The following is a 27,183-nucleotide window of genomic DNA, read 5'->3' as shown; positions in this document are numbered from 1 at the left end:
CTACAGTCCCAATTGGTGGCACAAGAAGCCGCTATAGATGAGTTGAGGCGATCCTCGCAAGCCCAGCTGCAGGAGATGCCTCATATGTCGTCCGGCCCCGAGATGCCTCAGCTGACGCCAATGCCTCAGACGACGCCCCCATCACTTTCAATGGCAGATCGACAGACGACACCGCCATCAGTTTCAATGGCAGATGTTCAGACGACGCCGCTAGCTTCAATAGAGTTCCACCGAGAGCTTACGACGAGCGAGAATAGCACACGAGGAAGATTTAGCGGAAGAAGAAGTAGTGCTATCAAGCAGTGGCGTAGAACCCCAGGAAGGGGAAAAGAGAAATAAAAAAGAATAGGATTAAACGTTTATTTAACTATTTATCAAACATCAGAATTTTTATTATAATTATGTAATTATTATTGTAATCAATATTATTTAATAACTAAAATTATCTAATGAATTTTCAAATTAATGTTATTAGTCAATTTTATTTAATGAATATTTTAATTAATGCTATTTAGAATATGTGCATCACAAAGATTTTAAAAATAATTACTTTTACCTGTCGCACCCAAATTTGGCGGGTATGGTTTTTGGGTGCAAAAAGTCGCACCCAAAAGCCTACTCGCCAAATTTGGGTGCGACCAAAAGTTAAAGGGGAATATCTTTTGCGTGCAAAAAGTCGCACCCAAAAGTCTAACCGCCAAATTTAGGTGCGACTTTTTCGCACCCAAAGGTAAATGCAAATGACTTTTGGGTGCGAAAAGTCGCACCCAAAAGCTTACCCGCCAAATTTGAGTGCGACTTTTTCGCATCCAAAATACTTTCCCGCTATTTTCCACATACTTTCAGTCATAAAAGTCGCATCCGAAACTTATGACTTTTGGGTGCGACTTTTCGCACCCAAGACCTTTAGGTGCGGACTTTTTAGTGCGGAAAAGTCGCACCTAAAGGTATTTTTTGGTGCAAAAAAAGATTTTTGGGTTGGGAAAAATTTGCACCCAAAAGTCTCTTTTGTACTAGTGCGATCATCTCCTCCAGATTGGGGTTGTCAAACTCTTCCTTAGCTTGAGGTAATCTAGGGTTGTCAGAAGAGGTATTTCTAACATTAGCCGTTTCAGGCTTTCCAAGATCTAGCATCTCGTCAGCGGCAGACGACACCGTTTCTATCTCAGGGACACCGGACCCAGAGGGTACATCCTGTTGCATGTCTCTAGGAACATCCCTAGGTGCAGAGATAGAGTGAGGGAGAACAGTTGCCTTTAACTGAGGGAAGGGAGGCAGATTCTCACAAAGATTCAGACGTTCAGTCATTGAAGAAGGATCTCCGGCCAAACAATCGACCCCGCTCGACTTCGCTTTGATGATCTTCACTCCATGTCTGTTGACCTTAGAGATTGTCTTCTTTAAGCCAGAGGTTTCTTGCGATTAGCTTCCTTACCAGCCTTTTTGATGAAATCCTTTCGCGTCCTGGTACGCACCATTTTTTCAAACACAACAGAAATGCTACACTGAAGAGGACGATAGCAAGGCGAAAAGAGAGAATTTGAAATGTAACTACTGACACAGTTGTTGGAATTGATCTAGGGTTTAAGAAAAAGTTTCTTGCTTCGTTAAGCGGCGGAATTTTAAAATTTTCTTTTTCAAGTAAAACAGTTTTTACTAACCTAGACAAAGAGCAAGCACATTTAAATAAAAACTAATATGAGCATAGAAGTTTACTAACCTTTTTAGACGCTTGAACGTTGAGAAGCTTTTGGAAAAAGGTTGCAACGTTCGTCTCCCCTCGCAGCACGTCTCTCTTCCTTCCTCGGCAACTCGAGCAACCACGAAAGTTTCTATCACTAAATCACTCGAAATAAAAGGAATTAGTGTGTGGGCACTTTTAAACACTACGACTTAAGAAGAGTCTTGAAGTCGCATAGCTAAACTCTAGGTCAAATGAGGACCTAGGTGCAAAAACAATAAAACGAAATTGACTAGAGAGAGAGAGGAGAGGGGCGGCCAAGTCTAGAGAGAGAAGCTCTCAATCTCTAAAACTTTGGATGAATGAAATGTGAGGAATGAGGCTCCTATTTATAGGAGAGGTCTTACCTTCAATAAGGTAGTTTCCTCTTCTATAGAATATCACATATTCATGAGCCAATTTCCCTTTTTCCTTCATGAGGTGCACGGCCAAGACATATCAAGTAAGTCCTTGGATTTGTTTCCTCTTTTGTTTGCTTCTCCCTTGACTCATTTGGGCGCCCACCTTGTTTCCTCTTAGGGGAAATTTGTTTCCTTTTTTTTTCTTTTGGCAAGTATCTTGATACATTTATGCACAAAATAATCTCTCTTTCTCTTGGGTATTTGGGCGCCTATAGCCTTCTAGAAAGGGCTTCTAGAAGCTTTTCCATTTGTTCATGACAACATGAAAAAGGCCCATTAAGAATTTTCATTAAAATTCTTATGAAATGAAATAAATCCACAAGGCCCAATTGAACTAACTTGGCCTAGTGATACACGTCGTCAAAAAATTTATTGACATTCATTTCTTCCTATGTCTCAAAAGACAAAAATACCCTTTTGACAATTTTCGTTCTTGTTTTGACTTAGCTTCCAATTTAACTATTCCTACTCGATGTGATTCGTGACAGTGACCTCATGGATCCAAATGAACAAAGCTTGAGCTAAAATATTTGGACTCAAAAGTTCACAAACCTTTTCCATGTTTAGCTTAATGTCAACTGACTCCACTAAAGAGTTGACACTGAAAATCTCTCTGTTCAAATGAATTTATTTTCTACTCAAGAATTCAACCTAATTTTAATGAGTGGGTCCACAGAATATTATCAGTGTTTACCCTTCATGAATATCATCAGCTAGTCGGGATTTATAAAATTACCATTTTACCCATCTAAGTATTATTTCCTCAACTCCTTTGTCGCTTGTGAATAAGTTAGAAACAATGTATTGACGAGGAGCTAACAAGTCACATTGTTTCATCCAAAAGAGTCAAGACTCAATTTGGACACTGGCCAGTTCATTTATTCACACTCCAAGGAACAAAGCATGAGGTGATATATATTGCATTTCAGCAATCTTGTACATGAATTCCATATCTATGAGAACTTCACAAAGTTAATCATGACATTCTCACAACTTAGTACTTCACCAATAGGCCTTGTTCGAAATCACATAGTGAGTCCGAACTCTGACTTTCTCAAATGAGAATACTAAGGTGTGAAATGGCATGTCTCATTTCAGGATTAAGGTAAGCACGATGCAATTCATACGTAGTGACTTCGAGACATAAGAGGTGAAATGGTTTGTTCTTATCTTGTCTCTAGAAGTGCACTGGTCAATTTAGTACTTTAGGAAGATACCTAGAAGAACTATAGAGTCTCCAACTCTCAAAGCCCCATAACCAGACATCATAGATTCTCCTAACAATCGTACTGAGGTCAATAGTCCTTTGACCCTTAGATTGTGAATATATCGTTTTAAGCAAACTACGAAGAGTTTGTTCATGCAAATCTACATTTGTCTCTTCGTAAGTTGTTTAGTTTGTTTATGGACTAAAGACTAATGTTTTATCATAAAGCTTCAAACAGACACGGAAGAATGAATGAACGTTTCAACTTTTTATTAATGAATAAGCAATTACAAGCAAGAGTCTTCATGAGACTTTATTACATCAAATGTACAATATAAAGATTACAACTCTTCTTGTGGGCACCATTGAAAACAACACTTATGTTCAGAGAGAGTAATAATAGCAGTTGAGAGATTTGCGACCTTCCTAGGAGAATAAACCGTCAATGTGAGCTTCGTAATTAACAATTGAAATGCTGTGTTTTGACATACCACCAAGGAACCTCGCCGAATGGGCCTTTTATTGACTAAGACATAAGCCCAAACGTGTCTTGACCAGCCCATTAATTGCTACAAGTCAGGAATGCATACTCCCAACGCAGAACGCAACTTCTCAAATGTAATCATATCCAGGGGTTTAGTGAAGATATTAGCCAACTGATTCTATGTACTTACATGTTCCAATGAAAGGATTTTGTAGTTCACCTGGTCTCTGATGTAGTGATGCCGAATTTCAATGTGCTTTGTCTTGTTGTGTTGCACTGGGTTCTTGGCAATGTTGATAGCACTTGCTTGTGTTGTCACAGTACAAGGTTATGACATCCTGAGGGACATCGTACTCTTCCAGCATAGACTTGAGATAAACAATCTTTGTGCAGGCAGCACCAGTAGCAATATACTCGGCTTCAACAATTGAGATATAGACACAATTTTGCTTCTGGCTGAACTAGGAGATCAGGTTATTTCCAAGAAAGAAGCATCCTCCCGAGGTGCTCTTTCTATCATCGGAATTTCCTCCCCCAGTTTGCATCAGAATACCCAACAAGGCAAGAGTTGGTGTCAAAGGAATAGAGAATACCATAGTCAGTGGTGCCATGGATGTACTTGATGATCCTTTTAACATAGCTCAGATGAGTTGTGGTGGGTTGAGCCTAAAATCTAGCATAAACACCTACTGAATAAGAAATGCCATGCCTGCTTGCTGTCAAGTAGAGGAGGCTCCTAATCATGCTTATGTACAATTTGGTGTCACCCAGCTCAGCTCCATCTTCTTTGGAGAGTTTGACTGTGGCAGAGGCAGTAGCTTCCCAGATTCAAGGCAAAATTTCTTCACAAGCTCCTTTGCATACTTGCTCTGGAATAAAAAGATGCCTTCTTCAAATTGCTTGATTTGAAATCCCAAGAAGTATGAGAGCTCTCCAACCATACTCATCTCAAACTCAGACTGCATTTGATCTACAAAGTGGTCCACCATTGTCTGGGACATCCCTCCAAACACGATATCATCCACATAGAACTGGGAAAACATCATCTCTGAGCCAGATCGCTTGATGAAGAGAGTTTGATCCTTCACACCTCTGACATGCCCATTCTGAGTGAGGTATTCTGCCAGGCGCTTATACCACGCACAAGGAGCTTGCTTCAGACCATACAAAGCCTTATCAAGCTTGTAGACATGGTCAGGAAACTTAGGGTCCACAAACCCCTTAGGCTGCTCGACGTAGACCTCTTCATTGAGTATACTATTCAAGAAGGCACATTTTGACGTCCATCTGGAACAATTTGAACTTTTTGAGCCACGAAACACCAAGGAGAAGGCGAATAGCTTCGTTCTGAGAGTAACCCTGAGCAACCAGCCTAGCTTTGTTCCTCATGGCGTTGCCAAGAGCATCAGACTTATTCTTGAAGATCCACCTGGTCCCAATAGCATTTACCTCATCAGGTCTGGGGACAGGCTTCCAGACTATATTCGTATCAAACAACACAAGTTCCTCTTGCATAGCAATCATCCAGAAGTCGTCACTGACAGCCTCAGTGACATTCTTAGGCTCAACACTGGTTTTCATCTCCGTGTAGTTGACTAGCTCCTTTCTCATTCTGGTGATGATAGGATATGCAGGGTGATTCTTCTTTACTCCGCTCGAAACTTTCTTCACATGAGAGTCAGATGTAGCCCTTTCCTCTAAGACACCGGAAGCATTATTAGTGTTTGAGACATCATCTGGGACACTGGTAGGAATATCAGGAGAGTTGGTCGCTTCATCTTCCTGAGAGACCTTGTCTTCATCATCAACCACCACATTTCTTGATTCCATATAACATTGAGTCCTCTAGTTGAATACCCTGAAAGCAGCACCACTAGATGTATAACCCAAGAAGATGGCTTCATCACTCTTGGCAGCTAACTTCTTCCTGAGTTCCCTGTCTGCAAGGACAAAACATGTACTGCCAAAAATTTCAAAATATTTGACATTGGGCTTCTTCCTTCGCAAAATTTCATAGCTGGTGCAGGACATTCCAGGACGAATATACACGCAGTTGTGAATATGACAAGCACTGTGGACAGCCTCTGCCTAGATGCGATAGGAGAGAGACTTCGCATGATGCTTGAATAGATCTAGGGTTAAGAAAAGTTTTATCGCTTCTAGCAAGCGGCGAAATATAAAAAATTTCTAGAAAACACGTAAAACGTTTTCACAAACTATACCAAGCACATAAACATATAATTTAAAATTTTAAAACTACATTTAGTTTTCACTCAGTACCAACCTCGAATGGAGCTTGAACACTGAGAAGCCTTCGGAAGGTTGAAACATTCATCTCCCCACGCAGCTCACCTCTCGCACTAGTCTTCTTTAACCTTTGAGCAAGCAAGAAAGTTTCTACCACTAGAGTCTTTGAGTGTGGTTAGGATTTAGTGTGTGGGCACTTTTAAACATAATGACTCAAGAACTAGACTATAAGCCAAAGAGCTAAAACAAAATGATAGGTCTAATGAGGACCTCGATGCCAAAACAAAAGGGACAAGAAGAGATAGAGAAAGAGAGGGTGGGCGGCCAACAATCTAGAGAGAGAAGCTCTCAATCTCAAAAATTGTGTGTTGTAAATTGTGAATGAGGTGGGGTATTTATAGGAGGAGGATCACCTTCAAAAGGTAGTTTCCTCTTTTCTACTGCATATCATATATTCATGAGCAAATCTTGTTTCCTCTTTCTACCCCCTTTGGACGTGCAACATAGAGCATTCAAGTCCTTGGATTTGCTTACTCATTTGTTTTCTCCCTCTTTGGTCGGAAATCCCATTGCTTCTAGAAGCAAATTTCTTTCCTCTTTTTCTTTTGGCAAGTATCTTCATACATCAATGCACAAAATAAATTACCTTTCTCTTCTATGATGGCCACGGTTTTGGGACTCTAGAACAAGCTTCTAGATGTTTCTTTATTTGCTCATGACAATATAAGAAAAGCCCATTGAGAATTTTCACATAAAATTCCATGAAATGAAATTCAATCTTCAAGGCCCAATTCCTTAATTATGGCCGAGCGATATAGAATTCATGGTCATTATATGACAATGTCAAAAAAGTTATTTATTGACATTTATACCATCCCATGTCAAAACGACAAAATTACCCTTTAGACAATTTTCGTAAAACTTGTCTAGTTCAACAATGGAACTTGTTTTGACTTAGCTTCTAGTTTAACTAATACTACTCTAATGACTTGTGGTAGTGACCTCATGGATCCAAATGAACAAAGCTTGAGCTAGCATACTTGGACTCAAAATTTCACAAACCTTTTCCAAGTTCTAGCTTAATGTCAACTGACTCCACTAAAGAGTTGACACTGAAATCTTTCGGTTCAAGTAAATATATTTTCTACTCAAGAATTCTACATAATTGTATTGAGTGGATCCATTGAATATTATCTATGTTTACCCTTCATGAATATTTTCAACTAGATGGGATTTACAAAATTACCATTTTACCCTTCTAGTTGTTATTTCCTCCACTCCTTTATCGCTTGTGAATAAGTTAGAAACAATGTATTGACGACGAGCTAACAAGTCACATTGATTCATCCAAAAGAGTCATGATTGAATTCAGACACTAGCCAGTTCATTTATTCACATTCCAAGGAACAAAGTGTGAGATGATATACATTGCATTTAAGCAAGTTTGTACATGAATTCCATATCTAAGGGATCTTCACAAAGTTACTCATGACATCTTCATAACTTAGTACTTCACCAATAGGTCTTGTCTATATCACATGGTGAATTTAGAACTCTGACTTTCTCAAATGAGAATACGTAAGCAATGAAATGACATGTCTCATTTAAGGATTGAGGCAAGCACGATGCAATTCATACATAGTGACTTCGAGATATAAGAGGTTAAATGGTTTGTTCTTATTCTGTCTATAGGAGTGCATTGGTCAATTCAGTACCTTCAGAAGATACCTCGGAAGAACTATAGAGTCTCCAACTCTCAATGTCCCATAACCAGACATCATAGATTCTTCTAAAAAATCATACTGAGATCAATTGCCCTCTGATCCTTAGATTGTGAATATACTGTTTTAAGCAAACCATGAAGAGTTTGTTCATGCAAATCTATATTTGACCCTTCATTTGTTGTTAGGTTTGTTTAAGAACTAAAGACTATAGTTTATCATAAAGCTTAAAACAGACAAAGAAGAATGAATGAACGTTTCAACTTTTATTAATAACCGTCTGGTGTGATGCACGAACTTGTTTCCGAACTTTGCATTGACTACAGACCCTTCCTTCCTTGATCTTGAGCTCAGGTAGATCTCGAATAGCCTCTTTGGACACCAGGTTGCCCAAGCTTCTTAGATTCAAGGGCCCATGTCTCTTGTGCCAGAGATCTGTGACATCAACGTTGCTTACAAAGCAAGTAGAAGGAGGAGTCGAGGGAGCAGAACAAAGATAGTACTTGTTAGGGGATCTCAGTCTCTTCATGTACACTGAATTGTCCTTGCGAGTGACTAAACAGTCGTTTTTGGTGAAGGTGACTGTTAAATCTTGGTCACACAACTGACTGATACTGATCATATTGGCTTTAAGGCCATCAACAAGAAGGATATTGTCAAGGTCTAGAAGACCGAAAACATTCAGCTTTCCTTTCCCGACTACAGTACCTGTAGAACCACCTCCAAAAGTGACATGCCCATTTGAGCAACCCTTCACGTTGTTGAGAAACGAGCCTTCTCCGATCATGTGCCTTGAACACCCACTGTCAAAGTACCAGTCCTCTCTAGCAGTTGCTGTGAGAGAGGTGTAAGCCACAAGAGCTCTATGATCTTGCTTAATCCTCCACACTTGGTGAGCAGATTTGAGGGATAACTGCCTCTCAGATCGCTCCCTCAGGTCCACGTTCATCCTGGGAAATCTGCTCTAAGCATAGAGTGTTGGAATCGATCTAGGGTTTAAGAAAAAGTTTAACGCTTCGTTAAGCGGCGGAATTTTAAAAATTTTCTTTTCAAGTAAAAACGGTTTTTACTAACCTAGACAAGTGCAAGTACATGTAATTAAAAACCAATATGAGCTAGAGTTTACTAACCTTTCTTGAAGCTTGAACTTTGAAGAAGCTTTTGGAAAGTTCGCAACGCTCGTCTCCCCTCGCAGCACGTCTCTCTTTCTTTCCTCGGCACCTCGAGCAACCACGAAAGTTTCCATCACTAAATCACTCGAAAAGAAGGAATCAGTGAGTGGGCACTTTTAAACACTACGACTTAAGAACGAGTCTCGAAGTCGCAGAGCTAAACACTAGGTCGAGTGAGGACCTAGGTGCCAAGACAAGAAAAAATCGAAAATAAACTAGAGAGAGAGAGAGGATTTTCGGCCACCACAAGGTCTAGAGAGAGAAGCTCTCAATCTCTAACTTATGTGGAATGAATAGAATGAGAGGAATGAGGGTCCTATTTATAGGAGAAGGGTTGGCCTTGGAAAGAAGTAGTTTCCTCTTATTTTCCAAGCCTTTATGAGCAATCTTTATTGCCCATTCCCATCCAAGTCACACGGCCAACATGTGCCTTAATAACACCTTGGATTTGTTTCCTCTTTTATTCCTTGCTCTCTCCAAGCTTGTTTGGCCGAAATCCCTTATGCCTCTTAGAGGAAATTTGTTTCCTCTTTTTCTTTTGGCAAGTATCTTCATACATTAATGCACAAAAGGAACTCTCTTTCTCTTGGGTATTTGGGCGCCTATGACCTTCTAGAATGGGCTTCTAGAAGCTTTTCCATTTGTTCATGACAACATGAAAAAGGCCCATTAAGAATTTTCAATAAAATTCTCATGAAATGAAATTAATTCACAAGGCCCAATAATCATATTATGGCCGAGTGACATTAAGTCATCAAATGAACTTGTCAAAATTTATTGACATCCATTTCATCCTTATGTCTCAAAAGACAAAAATACCCTTTCGACAATTTTCGTTCTTGTTTTGACTTAGCTTCCAGTTTAACTATTCCTATCGATGTGATTCGTGACAATGACCTCATGGACCCAAATGAACAAAGCTTGAGCTAAACACTTGGACTCAAAAGTTCACAAACCTTTTCCAAGTTTAGCTTAATGCCAACTGACTCCACTAAAGAGCTGACACTGAAAATCTCTCGGTTCAAATGAATTTATTTTCTACTCAAGAATTCGACCTAATTATGATGAGCGGATCCACTGAATATTATCTATGTTTACCCTTCATGAATGTCATCAGCTAGTCGGGATTTACTAAATTACCATTTTACCCTTCTAGCTGTTATTTCCTCAACTCCTTTGTCGCTTGTGAATAAGTTAGAAACAATGTATTGACGAGGAGCTAACAAGTCACATTGTTTAATCCAAAAGAGTCAGGACTCAATTTGGACACTGGCCAGTTCATTTATTCACACTCCAAGGAACAAAGCATGAGGTGACATACATTGCATTTCAGCAATCTTGTACATGAATTCCATATCTATGAGAACTTCACAAAGTTACTCATGACAGACTCACAACTTAGTACTTCACCAATAGGCCTTGTTCGGAATCACATAGTGAGTCCGTACTTTGACTTTCTCAAATGAGAATACTAAGGTGTGAAATGGCATGTCTCATTTCAGGATTAAGGTAAGCATGATGCAATTCATACATAGTGACTTCGAGACATAAGAGGTTAAATGGTTTGTTCTTATATTGTCTCTAGAAGTGCACTGGTCAATTCAGTATCTTCGGAAGATACCTAGAAGAACTATAGAGTCCCAAACTCTCAATGCCTCATAACCAGACATCATAGATTCTTCTAACAATCATACTGAGGTCAATAGTCCTTTGACCCTAAGATTGCGAATATATTGTTTTAAGCAAACTACGAAGAGTTTGTTCATGCAAATCTACATTTGTCTCTTCGTAAGTTGTTAAGTTTGTTTATGGACTAAAAGACTATGGTTTTATCATAAAGCTTCAGACAAGGAAGATTGAATGAACGTTTCAACTTTATTAATGAATAAGCAATTACAAGCAAGAGTCTTCGTAAGACTATATGACATCAAATGTACATAAATAGACACTACTACTCTTCTTGTGGGCACCATTGACAACAAACTCCCACTTGACTCAAAGAAGATGTGAGTAGTCCTACATGCCTAATCCCTCTCGAAGTTGGTCGAAGACCATGTTCGCTAGGGCCTTGGTGAATGGATCTTCCAGAGATCTACTTTACCTCCACGTCTCCGCGTTGCGCGATCTCTCGAATCAAATGGTATTTCCTCTCAATATGCTTAGAGCGCTTATGGCTTCTAGGTTCCTTTGAGTTAGCGACAGCCCCACTATTATCACAATAAAGGGTCATGGGCTCGTCGACGTTTGGAACAATTTCCAAATACTTAAGGAACTTTCTAAGCCATACAGCCTCTTTGGATGCTTCACAAGCAACCACATATTCTGCTTCCATTGTGGAGTCAGCAATTCAAGATTGCTTAATACTTCTCCACACAACAGCTCCACCATTAAGGATGAACACAGATCCCGAAGTGGATTTCCTGGAATCCTTATCCGCTTGAAAATCGGAGTCGGTATATCCCGTCATAGTCAGGTCAGTACCTGAGTATGTAAGCATCAAGTTCCTAGTTCTTCGAAGATACTTAAGAACATGCTTAACAGCAATCCAGTGCTCGGGTCCAGGGTTGGATTGGAAACGGCTAACTACGCCAACGGCGAAACAGATGTCAGGTCTAGTGCAAAGCATAGCATACATAAGGCTTCCTACGGCAGAGGCGTAAGGAATTTTCCTCATGTCTTCAATCTCTTGTGCAGTCTTGGGAGACTGGTCCTTAGAGAGTGAAACTCCATGCCTAAAGGGTGTTTGACCCCTCTTGCAGTCTTGCATCGAGAAGCGATCCATCACCTTATCAATATAAGATGCTTGAGAGAGCGACAGCGTCCGGTTTTTCCTATCTCGAAAGACTTGGATCCCCAGAATGTACGCGGCTTCTCCTAGACCCTTCATATCGAATTGCTTTGCTAGCCAGACCTTAACCTCAGATAACTTACCCACGTCATTACCAATGAGTAGTATATCATCGACATATAGTACCAGAAACACAACTTTGCCTTCGTGTATTAACTTGTAAACACAAGGCTCATCTATTGACTGTTCAAAGCCGAAGCTCTTTACAGTTTCATCGAATCTAATATTCCATGACCTAGATGCTTGCTTTAGTCCATAAATGGATTTAAGCAACTCACAAACCTTGGTCTCTTGACCTTTATCCACGAAACCGTCTGGTTGAGCCATGTAAATGCGCTCGTCAAGATTGCCATTCAGAAAGGCTGTCTTGACATCCATTTGCCAGATCTCATAGTCGAGAGCTGCAGCTATGGATATGAGTATGCGGATGGATTTAAGCATCGCGACTGGCGAGAAGGTTTCTTCATAGTCAATCCCTTCTTGTTGGGTATAACCCTTCGCCACAAGTCGTGCTTTGAACGTCTCGACGTTCCCATCAGGACCCCTTTTCTTCTTGTATATCCACTTACACCCTACGGGTTTAATCCCTTCAGGAAGGTCTACAAGTTTCCAGACTTTGTTGACATACATCGAGTGCATTTCAACTTTCATGGCGTCAAGCCAAAGGTTTGATTCAGAACAAGCCATCGCTTGGCTATAGGAAACAGGGTCATCCATGTCGGAGACGGCTACAAGAGAGTCTCCATAAGACATGTACCTGTCAGGCTTTTGAGTAGCCCTCCCACTACGTCTAAGTACTACTTGACGAGATTCTGATGAGTTAGGTTGTGTTTCAGTTGAGGTAAGAACAGTTCTTACAGATGAGGTAGAAGCTTCCTCACCCAACTTTTCTTCAAGCACAATTTTGCTTCTAGGCTTCGCATCCTTCATAAAGTCCTCCTCAAGGAAACGAGCATTCGTGCTAACGAAAGTCTTATCGTCCTCGGGACTATAGAAAGTAAAACCTTTGGTTTCCTTCGGATATCCTACAAACAGGCACAATTCTGACCTACTAGCCAACTTGCTAGTCTTTTGCCTTAGCACGTGTGCAGGGCAACCCCAAATTCGGATGCGGCCAAGATTCACTTTACGGCCAGTCCATCGTTCATAAGGAGTACCAGGAACCGTTTTGGACGGAACTTGGTTCAGAATGTAGGCGGCTGTTTCGAGGGCATATCCCCAAAAGGAAAGCGGGAGTGATGAGTAACTCATCATTGATCTAACCATCTCCATAAGAGTTCGGTTTCTTCTCTCTGACACTCCGTTTTGTTGAGGTGTGCCAGGTGCGGTAAGCTGAGAAGCGATACCTTCTTCTTTAAGAAAGTCATCGAACTCTCCAGACATATACTCACCACCTCGATCAGATCGAAGGGTTTTGATCACTTTGCCAGTTTGCTTTTCCACTAAAGCCCTAAAGACCTTAAATACGTTAAAGGTCTCGGATTTGTGTTTAAGCAAATAGACAAACCCATATCTTGAGTAATCATCAGTGAAGGTAACGAAGTATTCATATCCTCCACGTGCCTGTTGGTTGAGCGGACCACATACATCAGAATGTATTAGTTCCAGCAACTCAGTGGCTCCTGGACCCTTATCGGAGAAAGGGCGCTTAGTCATTTTTCCTTCTATGCAGGATTCACAAGTAGGTAGTGAACCTATTGCAGAGGCTTGGAGTGGACCATCCCTCACAAGTCTCTTAATCCTATCTAGACTGATATGACCAAGTCTCAAGTGCCAGAGGTATGTTGATTTTGTTAGATCGGAGGATTCAGAAAGTTTGATCCTCTTTGGCTCCCTAATTAGATCATTATCTATTTCGGTGTCTAAAAGAGAAGGTTGAGTGGGATAGATGTAAAAAGACCATTCTTCATACATGCATCAGTGACGAAAGAATTATCAGGAAACGAAATTCGAATTCCATTCTTAATGAACTTTAAACAATAATCTTGCTCACGAAGACGAGCAACGGATATTAAGTTCTTCCCAAAGGTAGGAACAAAATAAACATTATTCAAGTTTAAAGTGCGGTCTTCAAAAGACAGCGTCACGGATCCCACAGCCTTCGCAGACACCAGGCTCCCATCACCCCATTTGAAACAGAACTCGCCTTCCTCTAAGCTTTTGGTTTTCTTGAAACCATTCAAGGAACAACAAATATGGTTAGTAGCAGCGGAGTCAAGAATCCACGTTGATACATTATCAGCTACTAAGCATGCTTCGGTAACTAGTACAATACTATGTTCCTTTGCTTTGAGATAGGCGGGACAGTTCTTTTTATCGGCCTTGTATGGTCTCTTCACAGTTCCAGAGGCGGAGGCTTTTTGCTCAGTAGCATGTGCCTCTCCTTGATTCCTCTTTCTCTTAGTGAGACTTACAGCAGTGTAAAGTTCCTCCATAAGCTTGGTAACAGTGTACTCTAGCTTGTTAATGGAATAGTTCATCATGGAGGTATCAAGAGATGCGGGGAGAGTTTCTAAGATCACATCTATGACATTCTTCCCATCAATCTCAGATCCTAGAATTTCCATTTTACTCAGATGACTAATGATCAATATCATAAAGTCTCCAACAGGAGTCCTAGCCTTCATGCGACAGTTCATAAACTGTCGGACTGCTTGTTGCCTTGTTTGACGCCTTTGCCCTCCAAACATCTTAAGGAGATTGTAGAGCATGACAGCGGCAGTCTCGATGTCATGATGTTGCTCTTTCAGCACATTGTTCATAGATGCCAAGATATAGCACCTCACAATCTCATCGGATCGAAGCCAGGCCGCTAAGGCGTCATTGTCCTCTTGAGTTGAATCATCATTCGTCAGAGGAGGACACGGGGTGGTGAGTACCCATTTGTGCTTGTTAACGGTAGGTATAATGTCGAGGTTACGTTTCGAATCTACGTAGTTTTCGTTTTCGAGTTTGATTGAGAGATGGTTGAGAGACATGTTGCCTATATAAGTTGAAACAAGTTTATGATTAGTCTTTGGTTTAGGATTTAAGTTTTATTAAGACTTTTGTAAAATCCAAAGGTGTTATAAACCAAACGATAATTTACTCCCTCAAGAGAAGGCCGCAAAAAATCTCCATTTATAAGTAAATGACACATCATTAATGCTAAGCCAAGATGTCAGTACATCATTTTGACTAGCCACCTTGTAAATTGGTTTGATCACTCACATCCTTTCGCAGAGCCTTAAGGAAGGATACTAGGGATTGAGTCTAAGTGTGCAACCAACCACTTAGTCCAAAAGATCAGCTTTGAAAAACAATCCCCCAAGGGGAGGCCTTGCCATCATTGCATCACTCTCGGACGTAGCTCATTGAGCAATGATCGAAGCAATAACGCCTTGGAGTACTCACATTTAAGTGAGGGTCGCAAGAGCGGCTCTTAGTCCCACGTTATTGCATCTTTCATTAGTGTTGGGGATCGTGGGTTACAAACAACGAATATAACCCTCCCACTTAGTTTTTGGAGTTGGTTCATCGACTCTTATAAGTTCGGAAACAAATTTCCTAGTTAGAGAGCGACAGAGCGGACAACTAGAAGAGAATCCTAGATCGACATGTTCAGAGCAGTATTAGTGCATAAAGGCACAAGGGACATACTCGATCTTTTCCTATTTTCTATTTCGGGAAAGTGCGTGAGGGAAGTGTGAACTTCAACTCACTCGAACACTTGAAAGTTTGAGATTACACATCCTTTTATTTTTCGGCTTGTCTACAAGGAGACCTCCCACTCAAATTTTCAAGAGCATATAGATTTTGAACATATGTGATATAGATATAGTTTTGAAAACATTTTGAAAACTTATTTGATTTGGATGACAAAATATTTTCAAGTTTGAAAGTGAAAACGGTTTTTCAAAATTCAAACTAGTTTTGTAAAAATTCAATTTCAATTAATCTTTCAAAAATCAAAACTTTTAATCTTTACACATCATGTTTATAATCATATGAAAAACATTTTTGCTCAAGAAAATTTTCTCATTAGAGTTCTATAACTCATGGTAGTGGGGTTTGAAAATCCGGATTTCTAAAAACTGGAGTTTCAGACAGTCGCGCACCTCGGAGTAAAATCGCCATATCTGGCGGCTCCGATGTCCTTTTGAGCCGAAAACGGTGGCATTGGATAGAGGACAGACAGAGCTTTAATTTGATTTAAGAATCATTAAATTTAGATTTCTGAGCAGAGAGTTATGCCACTTTTAATGCGGGTTTACTCCAGCTCGAAGAAAAAGAAATAAATTAAAGCTTGGTCCTACTTAGGTGCGAAAAAGAATCAAGTGTAACGGAACGTTTTAAGATGTTGTTTAAAGCTTTTATTTGTGTTTTATTAGCAGGGTAATAACATAGGATAAAAGAAATAACAACATGCATAAAACGATTCAAGTAAAAATAAGAAACTAGCAAGATAACAAAACTAGTCACAAAATTTTACTCGAAAATTCTCAAACCTTTAAAAAACACGTTTTTCAATATAAAAAATTAAAAAATTTTAGAACTGATTCTAATGTGTTTTAACATCATCCCAAACTCATAGAAAATCAACATTGTTTTTAATTTAAAGGCATGAGCAATAAATTAAAAAAAATCTAAGATTACAATTCTAACTTGTCACAAAATTAGTAAACTTTCGAAAACGATTTTCAAGCTCATAATTTAAAAACATGCACATGCATTCCTTTGACCATAGCTCTGATACCATTTGTTGGAATCGATCTAGGGTTTAAGAAAAAGTTTAACGCTTCGTTAAGCGGCGGAATTTTAAAAATATTCTTTTCAAGTAAAAACGGTTTTTACTAACCTAGACAAGTGCAAGTACATGTAATTAAAAACCAATATGAGCTAGAGTTTACTAACCTTTCTTGAAGCTTGAACTTTGAAGAAGCTTTTGGAAAGTTCGCAACGCTCGTCTCCCCTCGCAGCACGTCTCTCTTTCTTTCCTCGGCACCTCGAGCAACCACGAAAGTTTCCATCACTAAATCACTCGAAAAGAAGGAATCAGTGAGTGGGCACTTTTAAACACTACGACTTAAGAACGAGTCTCGAAGTCGCAGAGCTAAACACTAGGTCGAGTGAGGACCTAGGTGCCAAGACAAGAAAAAATCGAAAATAAACTAGAGAGAGAGAGAGAGGATTTTCGGCCACCACAAGGTCTAGAGAGAGAAGCTCTCAATCTCTAACTTATGTGGAATGAATAGAATGAGAGGAATGAGGGTCCTATTTATAGGAGAAGGGTTGGCCTTGGAAAGAAGTAGTTTCCTCTTATTTTCCAAGCCTTTATGAGCAATCTTTATTGCCCATTCCCATCCAAGTCACACGGCCAACATGTGCCTTAATGACACCTTGGATTTGTTTCCTCTTTTATTCCTTGCTCTCTCCAAGCTTGTTTGGCCGAAATCCCTTATGCCTCTTAGAGGAAATTTGTTTCCTCTTTTTCTTTTGGCAAGTATCTTCATACATTAATGCACAAAAGGAACTCTCTTTCTCTTGGGTATTTGGGCGCCTATGACCTTCTAGAATGGGCTTCTAGAAGCTTTTCCATTTGTTCATGACAACATGAAAAAGGCCCATTAAGAATTTTCAATAAAATTCTCATGAAATGAAATTAATTCACAAGGCCCAATAATCATATTATGGCCGAGTGACATTAAGTCATCAAATGAACTTGTCAAAATTTATTGACATCCATTTCATCCTTATGTCTCAAAAGACAAAAATACCCTTTCGACAATTTTCGTTCTTGTTTTGACTTAGCTTCCAGTTTAACTATTCCTATCGATGTGATTCGTGACAGTGACCTCATGGACCCAAATGAACAAAGCTTGAGCTAAACACTTGGACTCAAAAGTTCACAAACCTTTTCCAAGTTTAGCTTAATGCCAACTGACTCCACTAAAGAGCTGACACTGAAAATCTCTCGGTTCAAATGAATTTATTTTCTACTCAAGAATTCGACCTAATTATGATGAGCGGATCCACTGAATATTATCTATGTTTACCCTTCATGAATGTCATCAGCTAGTCGGGATTTACTAAATTACCATTTTACCCTTCTAGCTGTTATTTCCTCAACTCCTTTGTCGCTTGTGAATAAGTTAGAAACAATGTATTGACGAGGAGCTAACAAGTCACATTGTTTCATCCAAAAGAGTCAGGACTCAATTTGGACACTGGCCAGTTCATTTATTCACACTCCAAGGAACAAAGCATGAGGTGACATACATTGCATTTCAGCAATCTTGTACATGAATTCCATATCTATGAGAACTTCACAAAGTTATTCATGACAGACTCACAATTTAGTACTTCACCAATAGGCCTTGTTCGGAATCACATAGTGAGTCCGAACTTTGACTTTCTCAAATGAGAATACTAAGGTGTGAAATGGCATGTCTCATTTCAGGATTAAGGTAAGCATGATGCAATTCATACATAGTGACTTCGAGACATAAGAGGTTAAATGGTTTGTTCTTATATTGTCTCTAGAAGTGCACTGGTCAATTCAGTATCTTCGGAAGATACCTAGAAGAACTATAGAGTCCCAAACTCTCAATGCCTCATAACCAGACATCATAGATTCTTCTAACAATCATACTGAGGTCAATAGTCCTTTGACCCTAAGATTGCGAATATATTGTTTTAAGCAAACTACGAAGAGTTTGTTCATGCAAATCTACATTTGTCTCTTCGTAAGTTGTTAAGTTTGTTTATGGACTAAAAGACTATGGTTTTATCATAAAGCTTCAGACAAGGAAGATTGAATGAACGTTTCAACTTTATTAATGAATAAGCAATTACAAGCAAGAGTCTTCGTAAGACTATATGACATCAAATGTACATAAATAGACACTACTACTCTTCTTGTGGGCACCATTGACAACATAGAGAACATTTTGACCTGTGTTTTTTCGCTCTAGAAATCTACCATACAGTGAGAAGTAGAAAGGGTGGATATGCCCCAATCTTCAACAAAAATGACATCTCGAGTCATTTTAGGAGATGTACTTGGCAGCCTTGGTAACACATGACTTGATGTCTTTCAAGATGTTGGGGACACTTTTCGAACATTTTCAACTGCCAACCGGGATAGAGACACAAAAACTGTTTTCTGTGACGAAGAAGAACCAGAGTGATACCCAAGTCCTCTATGACTAGAGGAGGGTTAACCAATCTTCATAATCTCATTCAGGCTAGAGGTCCCTGAGTATAACATATGAACTGTCTTGGTCATATTCGCCAGATCATCGTTGAGTTTGGAGATTTGCTTCTTCAGACTCCCAATGACCTCGAGTAGATGAGACTTTTCACCCAGAAGCGATTCAAATCTGTTCCTCAGCATATCAGGAGAATCCTTCTTCAATTCTTCAATCTTCTCAAGTAGGCTAGATTTCTTGGCTTCCAACTCTTCTATCTTCAATTACTGCTTGAGGAACATGCAGAGAGACATCTCGTAGGTAAGTAAGGACCCAATAAGTTCATCCACCTTCATCGCAGATGTGTCATGCACTTCATCAATGGTGGTCACTTTGATCTTGAACTTCTTAGAAAGAGATCTCAAGATTTTCTTGATGAGCTTGGCATCTGACATGGGTTCTCCAAGAAAGTGAGACTCATTAGAGAGGTCTCTAACTCTCACATAGAACTTGCTGATGATTTCATCCTCATGCATCCTCATGTTCTCAAACTTGGTGGTGACAAGTTGTAATTGAGAATTTTTCACTTTGTCAGTCCCCTCAAAGGCTGTTTCAAGGATATCACATACCTCCTTGGCACTCTCACAAGTATTAATCAACCTGAACACATTTTTGTCCATTGTAGATGGCATTGAGAGCTTTGGAGTTAGAAAGAGCAGCTTCATCTTCTGTGGGGCTGCACTCGATCTCGGGCCTCTTCACATGGGTAACGCCATCCTCTAACGCCTTCTTGGGAGCTTCCCATCTTGTAATAACGGACTTCCACGTCTTGTGATCGATGGACTTGATGAAGGCTCCTATCTTAGCATTCCAATAAGCGTAGTTCTACCCATCGAGAAGTGGAGCTCGAGAAATAGAGCCTTTTTCCTTGAATGTGTCCATTTCCAGGAACAAAAGTAAGATCCACACGAGCCTCACCCAGAAACTTAGGGCCCACTCTGAGACCACTTGACAGTCTAGATCTATTGTATACTCTATCTGGTTATGTGTTGTTAAGAACAACTGCAAGAACAACGAGCAAACGATAATAAAGGCAAGTAAATGACACCAAGAGTGGTAACCCAGTTCGGCCTCAAATGCCTACTTTGGGGGAATATGTATCCCGGTGAAAAGAGTAACTCCACTGGACAATAGAATGAGTACACGATGGAATACAATGGATGATCACCTTCCACTATTCCTAACTCCAAGCTATTCTATGGCGTTACTAACCTAGGCTTCCCCTAGATTTGAGCTCCTCTCACTTTCCACTCTTACACTCTCACAATGTATATGTGTATAACAATAACAGCAACAACTGCAAAAGGCTAGGTTTGTCTTCGCCCAAAAAGAACCAAAACCTAGAGAACTAAACACACACAGACAATTTTCTCTTGAAGATATGATTTCGGCGTGTAAAGTGTGATGCCCTTTCCTAGGGTATGGCATTCTCTTTTATATGAGACAAGAAAAGAGAATGTCCTATGATCAGACACCAGGACAGATGACGCATATCAGAATGAGGATAAACAAAAAGGTGTTAGTGAAGCCACGTCGTTTCCTGGCACAAAGTGACAAAAGATGGTATGTGCGATGCTAGAGACAACAATGGGAACAATAGAGTTGCCTGAACCAAAGCGCCAACCTCAATGTAATAACAGACGCATAGTCGCCCTTCACCTAATTCACAATGAGTTTGCGAATTACAGTGAATGCGTAAATTTTAGACTTCTAACTTGCGTGCCAATTCTAGTCCCACAATCAGAGCTTCATATTCTGCCTCGTTGTTTGAGGCCTTGAAATCGAAGCGTAGTGTGTACCTCAATTTTTCCTTATCGAGATTTGTGAGTACAACGCTGGCGCCAGCCCCCTGGGCATTTGATGCACCGTCCACGTGAAATTCTCAAACTACCCTTGTCGGGCCACTAGTTCTCTTCTTTGACAACTCGATGTTGTTGCGTTTCATCGAATCTCCTTTCACTTCCTTCAGTTTGTATTATTCCTTTCCTTCCTCCTTGGGCTGAGATGTGCACGAGAATTTTGCTACGAATTTGGCGAGGGGTTGACCATTGATAGCCTTTCTCAATTGGAATTTGATTCTTTACTCACTCAGCTCTTATGACCAGATGGCCATACGTGAGTATATCTCTCTTTGCAATGCCTTCTCGATGGGGTGCCATGTGTGCACCATGATTGGATGCACTTGAAAGTAGGGGCGTAACTTTCTTGTGCTCATTACGAGAGAGATGAACAATTTCTTGATTTTCGGGTATTGAGCCCCAGCATCGAGGACAGCCTTGCTAACGTAGTACACATGCCATTGAACCTTGTCTTCTTCACGTATTAGGAACGCGCTCATGGACCTATAAAAAACTATGAGGTAGACGAACAAGGTCTCACTGTCCTTTGGCTTTGACAAGAATGGAGGTGAACTCATGAAGTAAGCTTTCATTTCACCAAGCGCTCTTTCCTATCCCTCGGCTCACTCAAACCCATCTGTCTTCTTTAGTGCCTTGAAGAACGGCTGACATTTATCGGTTGCTTTAGACATAAATCGCATCAGGGTGACCATAAGACTCTAAACTTTAATTTTTTGTGGCGAACTCATCTCTAAGATCGCCCTTATTTTCTCGGGATTCACTTCGATCCCTTACTAATTTACCATGTAGCCCAGGAACTTGCCAGATTCGACCCCGAAGGTGCATTTGTTGGGGTTGAGCTTCATTATGTATCAACAAAAGATAGTGAACATTTCCCTCAAGTCATGAACGTGATCGAAGGCCTTGAGAATTTTTACAAGCATGTCATCTACATATACCTCCATCATCTTGTCGATCTCATCTGCAAACATTCGGTTAATCTTTGCCATCTCCGGTGTTTTTTAGGCTGAAAGGCATGACTTTGTAGCAGTAAAACCCACGGTTCGTGACGAAGGTCATTTTAATCTGGTCCGGCTCGTGCATCTTAATCTGGTTGTAGACCAAGTATGCGTCCATGAAGCTCAGCAGCTCATGTCCTGCCGTGGTATCCACCAGTTGCTCGATCCATGGGAAGGGGAAGCGATACTTTGGTTTGACTTTGTTGAGATCCTTGTAGAGTCTATGCATATCTGCCACTTCCCATTGGGCTTCTTCACCATCACCATGTTCGACACCCATTTGGGATGTTCCTCCTCCTTGATAAAATATACGGCGATGAGTTTATCAACTTCCTTGCCAATGGCTTGGTACCTTTCTCCACTGAATGCCCTCCTCGGTTCACGTGCTAGGTTATTTTCTTGTCATCCTTTAGGCGATGCGCTATCACTTCGGGATCTATCACTGGCATGTCAGCGTGTGTCCACGCGAAGACATCGTTGAATTTATGCAAGAAGGCCATGAGTTAAAGTCGGATATTGGTCAAAAGTTGGGCGCCAATTTTGACGACTTGGTCAGGCTTGGCGTCGTCCAACATGATGGGTACAAGGTCGTCAAGTGTCTCCACCTTTTGACGTGCAACATCTTCCCTTTGATCCATATCCACAAAGTTTTCTTCTTCTTCGAATTTGCACGGGAACTTATCCCTAAGCTGGTAGACAATATTCACCATTTTCACAACCGCCTTGCCGTCCACTCCTTGAACATAGCACATTCTTGCCACGGACTGGTCTTCCATCATTACAGCGATTCTCTTCTCAGTCGGAAAATTCATCATATGAGATGATAAGTGGAAGTAATGGCCCACAGCCAATTCAGAGTGGGGTGGCCAATTATGATCTTGTAAGTGCAAAGTTGATCTACCACCAGGAACGACACGATGTGGGTGGCTTCGATTCCTTCAGGGGTCCCAAAAGTGACTGGAAGGTCAATGGTCCCCTCAGTCATTACCTTTTCTCCGAAGAAGCCGAAGAGCAGGGTCGCAAGTGGAGTCGGCCTCAGCCCGGCGAGCTTCATCCTATTCAGAGTTGTCTTGAAGATAATGTCGGCTGAGCCGTCATTGTCTATTAGGATTCTTTGGACAAGATTGTTTACCACCGGTGCCGAGACGACAACCACGTCATTATACGTATGTAAAAGGCGCATTGCCTCTTGGTTGGTGAAGAACATTGACTTAAAAGGAGACGAGGGTGGGCCTTCGTACGTGAGGTTAATACGTTTGTCTATCTTCTCTTAGGAGATCACCCAGAGGTACTTCTTTTGCTGAGTGTGAGAATCGTCAAATTCCGCGTCTCTCATGATCGTGCCCACGACGTGCATGTCTGATCTTTTTAGATCATTATTCGTCACCCAGTCAGTGACGGTGACCGTAACTGGGACTTTCTTCTCATGGCGCGAGTGTTCTCCAGCCACGGCGGCTATCCCAATAGTTCTAAGGATGTATTAATTGAGCTTCCAGTATTAGACGAGGGCCGCAATCTTTCTCTGTAACTGGTAACATCCCAGTGTAAGATGTCCATGGTCTTGATGGTATTCACAAAACTTGTTTCGGTCTCGCGTCATGGGATCCTTCTTCAGGGGTACGAAAAGAGTTGGTGAGAGGCACCTTCGGCCCAAGAAGGGTGCGACCGTTAGAGGTCTGGCCTCCCTTATTTCTTCTCTTTCAAGAATCGAGGCGATCCTCATCTCACTCATCCCAACACCGGCTGCTTTTGCCGCTCCCATTTTAGCCATCAAGGTAGTTCTTGTTCCCTATATACATGCGAGCTTTCGTCATGAGCTCTTCCATGTCACTCAGGACCCTTCAAAAAATAGAGTTGAGGAAGTCTCTTGTGCGAGCCCCCTCGGTGATGGCGGTAATGGCAGTAATGGAGTCTTTATCATCGAATCCTTGGACGGTTTGGGCCATTGGATGCTTGGTCCACAAAGGTGACAAGGGTGCTGCCTAGTGTGGCCGCACCTTATCCACCTTTTTGCGAGTTCGACCTTTGTCGGAGGTCCTCGCCTCGGGAGTTCCTTTGAGCAGTTAGGTGTTCTCTAAGGCCCCCGCTAAGCATTTGGCGGGGAGGTGTTTCCCTCGGTCGAGCTCTTCGACGGGCCTCTTGACTATCGTCCTTGTCGTCGCCGTTGTCGACTCTATCTCTAGTCACAAGTCGTGTCTGACCTCCCTTCGAAGCCGAGGCGGCTTGTCCTCGAGAGTGTCGTGAGTTTTAACGTGCCGATAGAGCCAGTCTTTTCTAGCTTTGAGTCGGGACTCCAACGCTATCCCTCGGCCTTTTTGGACTGGGTACGTGACTAGTAGAGGTCGACCTCTCTGGTCTTTGATTCTCTCACGTAGTCAGGATCCCTCTCATTATGGTTGAAATCATCCTTGACGTGGTAATCCAGGATGTCGGCGATGAGGGTGCCATCCATCCCCGCTAGGTCAAGGAGCACGACAAGTCTCCAAGCTGTGTCCTCTCGCAGGGGGCGTCATTGGCATCGTTGGTCATTCGGGCCTGACTCTCGTTATCACGAGGTCCTTGATTGCCCACTCGGTGTACCAAGTTTCTCAAACAGTACCTCGAGCTAATCGCTCGGTCGACCGCAGAGGTAGCGAGCATATTACTCATCTATCAAGGGTATGTCAGAAGGTAGAAGAAAAGTGAGGTAGAGGGAATGAGCTGCCAAGTCAGGAAAGTCCCATCCTTCTAGGGCCAAAATGTTGTTGCTCGTTTTCAGACAATGATTTAGAGGCTCTGAACGGTTCGACCCAAGGCTAGACCAAAGTCGCGTTCGAGCCTGAGCGTCATGAACTCGGTATCCCGAGTCCTCCCTAGATGTGGTTGGTTCTTCTCGTTCTTCGATGATCCTGTAAGAAATGGACACGATGAACTACAAAGGGGAAACAGAGGGGTTGGCTGTGTTTACCTCTGCGACGCTCAACATTAGTAGGAATGAGGTGATAGATAAAGGTTTACGGTGTTTAGAGGCCAAAGATGAGGTTGGACAGCGTTTCAGGACTCAAAATCGGATTACCATGGAAATAGAGCTAGGGGCCACTATTTATAGGTGCAGCATCGAATGCGCTGAGCAAAAAGGATGGCTGGCCGGGCCATTGTATGGCAGTCCAGCGGGGTCACGACATGAATGGCTGGACCGTTGTTTGGCCGTCCGGCCGAGCCACAGCGTGACCGGCCGGGTCATTTTCTGGCTGGCCGGGTCATTTTCTGGCCGGCCGGGCCAGCGCATGGACGCTCGGTAGAGCCACTCTGGGGCCGATCAGCGAGTCACCAAGTGACCGCCCGGTCACGTCACCAGATGGCCGGCTAGCGGAATCCCTGTGAGGCCAGGCTGTTGTGTCATCAGGCGGCGGGACATTCGGTTGTGTCATTGGGCAACCGGCCAGCTGTGTCACTTGGTGGCCGTGGTGCATGGTTGGTCGACCCGGTTGCTCGGGTGGCATCCTTCCGAAGGGGTCCATTTTAGGTGGATCCATCTTTCGGGTCGGTGGCTCGGAACCAATGGATAACACAAACTCCAATTGAACACAATATTGAAGTTAGAAACTAAGAATTTGAACTAAATTATCAAAAACTAACGACAAATTTCGTGAAGAACACTAAATATCGTCAAATTATAAGAATTGCTAGTATTTGACCACTTACCGGTAAGTTTTCGTCGGAATGTGTGAGAATTTGCTTAAAGACAACCGGAAAGTGGAAGGATTCCCTGGAAAATGTCTGAAACCAAAACGGTTTCCGCGGAGTCCAAGAATAATTCCGATTATGTACATACGGGTATCGAGACTCTTAAAAATGGTTTTCAGTCCGATTTCCGATCGGAATCTGCGGAATTTCAATCCTTGGTTCAACAAGGATAATAATAATAATAATATCCAGAGTCCAAATTTACTTTTGTTTTATCAGCTTTGCGCATTGAAAATCCACTTACTAATGAGTTCATCGAGAGGTGAAATGAGAACTATGCACATTCATGCTACAATAATTATCGGTAAATCTTCATCTCTATTATTTTTGTTCTTTTTACTTTATTTTAAATCTGCTCATAGTTAATCAGCCATTATGATTATTTTTTTTAATGATTATACATAAATTAGCCTTTTTAAACTAATTATTTCTTAAAATACCAATATATATATATATATATATATATATATATATATATATATATATATATATATAAGATAATTAGGAATATATCCCACTCAAATCTCTCACGTTAAAATTGTAGCTGAAGTTTCTAAAAGTTAAAAAAAATAGTCTAACCCAATTAAGACGCATACGCCGTATCTAGGGATGACATTTTTACCCGAAACCCGTTAGCCCGTCTGTTACCCGGTCTTAACGGGTCGGGTAATACCCGTTCAAAATGAGTTAACGGGTTAACGGGTATTACCCGTTAGTATTTTAGCGGGTATGGGTCGGGTAGCGAAAATGTTAAACCCGCCCCGTTAACCCGCCTGTTAATTATTTTTATGGAAAAAAACTATATATTTTTTTTAAGAAAACATTAGATTACATCATAATGAGTAGGCTGTTGTTTTGATTCTTATTAAAAATCATTTTTTTATTTTTTTTAAACGGGTTAACGGGTGCTCAATTTTGGCACCCGTCACCCGGCGGGTATACCCGTTACCCGCCCCGTTGGGAAAATCGGGTTAACGGGTACGTGTTTACGGGTATTTTAATAGGCGGGTACGGATACCAGTATTGGTGTACCCGCTAAAACCCGTACCCGTTGCCATTCCTAGCCGTATCATGGAGACGTAACATGAGTTGAGTTATTTATTTAATATTTGAATAACTGCAAATTTAGTTAAAGATAAATATTTAGTTATTTAATATAACTTTTTCTATATATATATATATATATATATATATATATATATATATATATATATATATATATATATATATATATATATCATGCGTGGGTCTTCAAAGATTTTTCTCACTTCCGGATATCATAAAATAAATTTTGTAAAATACACAGATAAGGTAATAAAACATAACTCTATTAATTTATTATATTATAGTTTAATAGCTATATATTTTGATATTAGAAACTATTAAAACAAAAAACACAGCTAACTCATGATGAAATTTATGAATTAAATAACTTACTAGATAAAAGATTTGTTTCTATAAAAACCATAAAAGATTTGTGATATAATATCAAATATTACAATGTTAAGTTAGAACTTAATATATATATATATATATATATATATATATAT

General features: G+C 40.9%; 2 protein-coding genes across 2 annotated transcripts; both read right to left on the bottom strand.

Annotated features, from left to right (window-relative positions):
• Positions 1–5,678: 5,678 nt before the first annotated feature.
• LOC149401361 (uncharacterized) lies at positions 5,679–8,750 on the bottom strand. The gene is made up of 2 exons (XM_089610682.1): positions 8,130–8,750; positions 5,679–5,921 (listed from the first exon to the last, which is right to left on the bottom strand). Exons 1-2 carry the CDS (start codon positions 8,748–8,750, stop codon positions 5,679–5,681), a joined length of 864 nt encoding a protein of 287 aa, XP_089466808.1.
• A 13,968-nt stretch (positions 8,751–22,718) lies between these two features.
• Positions 22,719–23,114, bottom strand: LOC149401360 (uncharacterized). Its single transcript, XM_089610681.1, has one exon. It carries the CDS (start codon positions 23,112–23,114, stop codon positions 22,719–22,721), a length of 396 nt encoding a protein of 131 aa, XP_089466807.1.
• Between the last annotated feature and the right edge of the window lie 4,069 nt (positions 23,115–27,183).

This window comes from Urtica dioica, chromosome 4 (assembly GCF_054948205.1).
Source record: "Urtica dioica subsp. dioica isolate 48M chromosome 4, U.dioica_male_clone48M_v1_H2, whole genome shotgun sequence".
Classification (NCBI taxonomy): domain Eukaryota; kingdom Viridiplantae; phylum Streptophyta; class Magnoliopsida; order Rosales; family Urticaceae; genus Urtica; species Urtica dioica.
The sequence above is the reverse complement of the archived record's forward strand: the minus strand, read 5'-3'. Positions and strand labels throughout refer to the sequence as shown.